Source organism: Pistacia vera, unplaced genomic scaffold, assembly GCF_008641045.1.
Source record: "Pistacia vera cultivar Batoury unplaced genomic scaffold, PisVer_v2 Contig93, whole genome shotgun sequence".
Taxonomy (NCBI): domain Eukaryota; kingdom Viridiplantae; phylum Streptophyta; class Magnoliopsida; order Sapindales; family Anacardiaceae; genus Pistacia; species Pistacia vera.
Genome location: NW_022196812.1, coordinates 1,345,632 through 1,350,513, shown reverse-complemented (window position 1 = coordinate 1,350,513; position 4,882 = coordinate 1,345,632). Strand labels below are relative to the sequence as shown.

The following is a 4,882-nucleotide window of genomic DNA, read 5'->3' as shown; positions in this document are numbered from 1 at the left end:
ACCAAGTATTTCTCTAAGCCTGAATCCAATTGAGTCCAAGCTTGGCAAAGAAAACCAGCCACTGATATGCATCCAAATGATAGCCTCGGCAAAGTACAACTTGTGGATTGGATGGCACTGCTTCTTCACTTTCAGGAAGATGGAAAAGTTTAAATCCAGCTGCATGCCTATAGTTAGACGTGGTTTTTTCTACGTTTTCTCCTGGATTTCTTTAAGTTGGGTAAGCTCTTACATTTATCAACATTTCTGTCCTGGATCCAGTCCATATGATACTTGTCATTATATGGAACAACCTCCCCATTAACAAACGGTTCTCCTGCGAGAAAATAATAACAGTTTTATAATAAACAAAAAAGAACTTGTAATTTACCCAAAATGAGCCTTCCAATTACAAAAACATAACCAAATAACACATGATGTTGCAATGAATGCAAAATCAGGATATGCACGGCAAAATCATTACGTTATCATTCTGTTTGAGTTCCCTTTAACATAGATTTGGACTCAAACAACTTGCAATTAGCATCAAATCGTTCATTGTATCAAGTCAGAACATAGACCTTGATTATGGATTCCCAATTAATGGATTGAGACTGGTGTTACTTATACTGTTACACATTCATAACAATTTCCTCAGCCCAGTACAAGTACTTAATTTATTATCTTAGGAACAACATAGACACCACATGGGATTTCATCAAACACAACTATCATCATGACAAATTAACAGCACACACTAGAGAAGTTATAGATCCATTGGATGAATACATTGACTACAATTATATTGATAAACATGCCGGAAACGAACAAATTACAAAGTAATGCATCAACTTTTGTTTCTGCAGTAATTCAAATGCATGTAGGCCTATTCGTCCAAGCAAGGAGTTCATACAACCCGTCGTGTGACATTGAAACTATTCAATTGTATCCTCTCTAATGCCTTCCACTTCTTGGTCACAAAAGAAACCAACACCACCACCACCACCATAAAAAAACAAATTATAATCGGATGCCTCAATTTTTAGCAACACCTAAATTTACTAGCTCCAGCTCATGCTTAAAATCAGATGTCTCACTAAAATGAGATAATGTTGCTGAAATGGAATGATCAATCACTAATCCATATATCAATAAAGCAAGATGAATAATAGTACCTCCATAACTATTTTCACCATTGAACAAATAAGAATCTGGTAGAATCCATTTCACATTTGGCAAGACTGCAAACCAACCAGAACAAAATCATAAACACAAAATCAGAGGAAAATGTCAAAGGAAAAAACAAACAACGAAAAGAAACCTTACCTTTGATCTTATAAGTGAAGTTTTCTGGGACTTTGCAACCAAATGCATAGTAGTATTTAGTGGAAACTGAGTATATAGATTTCTTTGCTTCCTCTTCACTGCATATACCAATTTAAGAAAACCGAAATGAATGATAAACGGCTAAAACTAAATTGAAGGAAACAAAAGGTTGAAACTTTACCTGCCGAAAGCCATAGCGAGAGTCTTGACATAGCCATTAACGATCTCATCACGAGGTGGGTATCCCATGGGAGCCTCCATGACGACAAGCCAGTGCTCATAGTCACACCCCTCTAGCAAACTAGGTACCCGGCTCAACTGAGTCACCACCGAGCAGGAAGAGAACAGACTGGACGGAGAGGAAGACAGAAGATAACGGCGAAGAGGTGTCGTCAGATTCGTCGGGTTCCTGATGAGGCTTCGTAGCATTGTCGTTTTGATGGTAAATTTTTGCGTTTTGAGTTTCGCCTGAAAAAGAAAATGATGATGATGATTTGTGAAGTGACCCTGTATGATACATGATGTTGCTTCGTTTGATCCATTGCCACGCAATCACAGTTTAATGGGCCTAGTTTTTTTTCTCAGCCAACATTTGAAGGCCCATATATTATTTGTTCTCTCATTAATTGCAACTTGTTTAACCTATTTAATTCTAAAATTAATTTTTTTTTTTTTTGGGTAAACCCGATAATTGCCTCTCCCACGACTGGAAGATAAGACCCCCAGTGACTAAAGGAATTACCATCCGGCCAAAAATGAAAAGATTTAATTTTCTTTTCATTAGACAATTTGAATAATTTATTTTCTCACATAATTTAATAATTGAAATGAGATAAATAAAACTACTATGTTTCAAGATTATGATAACATCAATGAAGAATGAGATAGATATTGTCATGATAGAGACCGTAAAAACTTAGAAGTTGTATTTGTTTCACATTGTCAATTTAGTAAGTTGTTATGTTATATATATGTGGTTGAGTTTCCTCTTCTCTAGAACTTGTTTTTGAGAATGAATTATAATCAAGTCCGTTTATCTTTATCGGGAGCAATGATGGGTCCTAATGGGTTTGGACCCTACCCATGCATGCCCATAGATGATGTCGTGCGTGAAAGAGGTTATGATGTATATATATATTGTAGACATCATTATCAAATTGTAGACATCAAATTCCTACTAATAACGGATAATAATTTAAAGAAAAAAATATTATATTTTTATTGATGATTGTAACTTTAGGTTGGTGATAAACGTTTGATCCTAATAGATAACAATGCCCAAACAAGGCAGACTTTTTGCTGCAGGTGTTCATGTGAAAGGAGTTTGAAATGAGCTCATGGTCAGACAATGAGGTAAGATGATCTTGCAAGAGTCGGAAGAAGTTTGATGATCTTAACGCGTTGACAAAATCACACACGTTTAAGACATTGAAACAAAGAAAATTCACAATTTGCTACATTTTGCTACTACAGAACATGTCAGCATGATATTACAAATCCTAATCCTGAAGATCAATGAGAATGCTCCTCCCTTTATCAGTTGTCAAAATTTTCTTACAATTCCTGGCCCTCAAATCCTGTGCTCTATCAGCTGATGTTACAACTTTCCCAAGGGGTAGTCTCCTAAGCGCAAATCCTGTGTAATAACAACTTCTCTTATCAAAGTGGACTGTCCGCAACGTATCAAACCCAGACAGAACATTACAGATGAACAAATGCTGATTGTAAAAGAGACTTTAACTCCCAACCAGTTAAGTAACTATCTTGCCATTGTAGTTGCAGTACCAAGTTGCTTAAATTTTGACATAACTAATAGATTACATCAACCAAGTATTTCCTAAGCCTGAATCCAATTGAGTCAAGCTTGGCAAAGAAAACCAGCCATGATAGCATCCAAATGATAGCCTCGGCAAAGTACACTGTGGGATTGGATGGCATGCTTCTTCACTTTCAGAAGATGGAAAAGTCTGGAAATCTTACTCATGCTGAGGCCTTGCTGAGAAGTGCAACTCTACCTAAAATCTTCTGGAATTTCAAAACTAAAATTGTTCAATGAAAGTTCAAAGTCAACATTCTAAGAACAGGTTAACTTGGGGTGGGATGTTCAAAGTTTCAACAACTCTTAAGAGATGATGACTCTCAGGTTTTACTAATCTTTAAAAGCTGTGCCACAAATTCTATGGGGCTAGCTAGCTTGGATATTTTAAACTTCTATAAGCAAAGACTTGGAGCATTCCCACCATTTCACCTACTCCATCTACAGCAACTTGAGGCAACTACAAGGAACTATTCATGAACCCTAAATTTCCCATTTGAGTTTAAGTCAAAAAATTTGGCAGGGTTGGATTTTGAAGTAGAAATGTGAAAAACAAGGAAAGAAAATTCCTTGTCGGTCTCTATATTGAGTAGTTTTTATTCAGAATAAATATTGAATAAAAGTTTTAGCATTTACAGCTTTTTAAATGGTTAAGGAAATCCTAATTTTAAATAAGAAACGATGAAAAGATGATTTTTGCTATAAATGAAAAAGAAATTGGAATTTAAAACTTCTTTTCTAAACAATTCATGCCAAAAAAGCAGTATTCTAAAACAATTAAATGTGATTTTAAAGTCAAAAACAATATAATTTAACTGAAAACAATAAATCGCACAACCGCCGCATAATGAAATTGTGATTTATGATTTCTTATTAAAGTATTTTTTTCTACAAGTCAAACGTGTTTTCATTTTCTGTAAACGGTTCTTCTTAATATTTAAAAATAAAAAATAAAACAAATTCATAAAATAACACGTCATACATCATTTTCCTCAAAAATCAAACATGAACTATAATGAAAATAATAATGTTATTTGTTATGCTTGAAAAAGTAGGGCTGACATAGAGCTTTGTCAGCATCAGCGCTCAGAGTTTAGACAGGTCCTGCAGCCGTTCAGATGCAACCACGTCGCATGCTGACGTGAGCAGCATGCTCCTGTCAGTGCAGTGGGTGTACGCCAGACTGACGAAAGGCTGGAGGCTATCCACGTGTCCAATGCCTGCACAAATCGAGAAAATCACTCGAGCAGATGAACAACGGGATGCAAAGAAGGATTTGCACGGTATCTGTCCCCTTTTTACGGATTCAATAATCATTACCCCAATTCAACCCACTATAAATAGAGTCCCCCTCCCGTTTGTGGGATTAGCGAATTTCACTCTGCAATAGCTCATTCTCTCTCTCTCACTTGTTTTCTCAATACTCTGAATCAGCTCGCTAGATGCGACCTGATCCTACATATATAAATACAATATCAGTGGACATATGATTCGCTTGTTTAAGCATCTGAACTACTTTAAACATTGTTTCTCCACCTTGTACTCATCTCAATCCCTCATTCACGTGTGTCTCCTGAGTTAGTTTAGCATTTCCCACGTGCGAGTTATTGGTGTCAAAATCAAGCATCAACATTATCAGTCCAATATGGTAGTAATTTTTCATACCAAGTCATTGAAGAACTTTATTAGTGTAATTTTCAGGATTGGAGAATCACCAACTGTTGAGCATATTGATAATCATAGGTGTGAAATCTTCTTCCA

The 4,882-nt window shown here is 35.9% G+C and overlaps 1 protein-coding gene across 1 annotated transcript; it reads right to left on the bottom strand.

Annotated features, from left to right (window-relative positions):
* LOC116120345 (multiple organellar RNA editing factor 7, mitochondrial) lies at positions 1-1,734 on the bottom strand. The gene is made up of 4 exons (XM_031406298.1): positions 1,487-1,734; positions 1,306-1,403; positions 1,155-1,220; positions 1-316 (listed from the first exon to the last, which is right to left on the bottom strand). The coding sequence occupies exons 1-4, from the start codon at positions 1,732-1,734 to the stop codon at positions 174-176; spliced, it is 555 nt and encodes a 184-aa protein (XP_031262158.1). The 3' UTR covers positions 1-173.
* Positions 1,735-4,882: the final 3,148 nt, after the last annotated feature.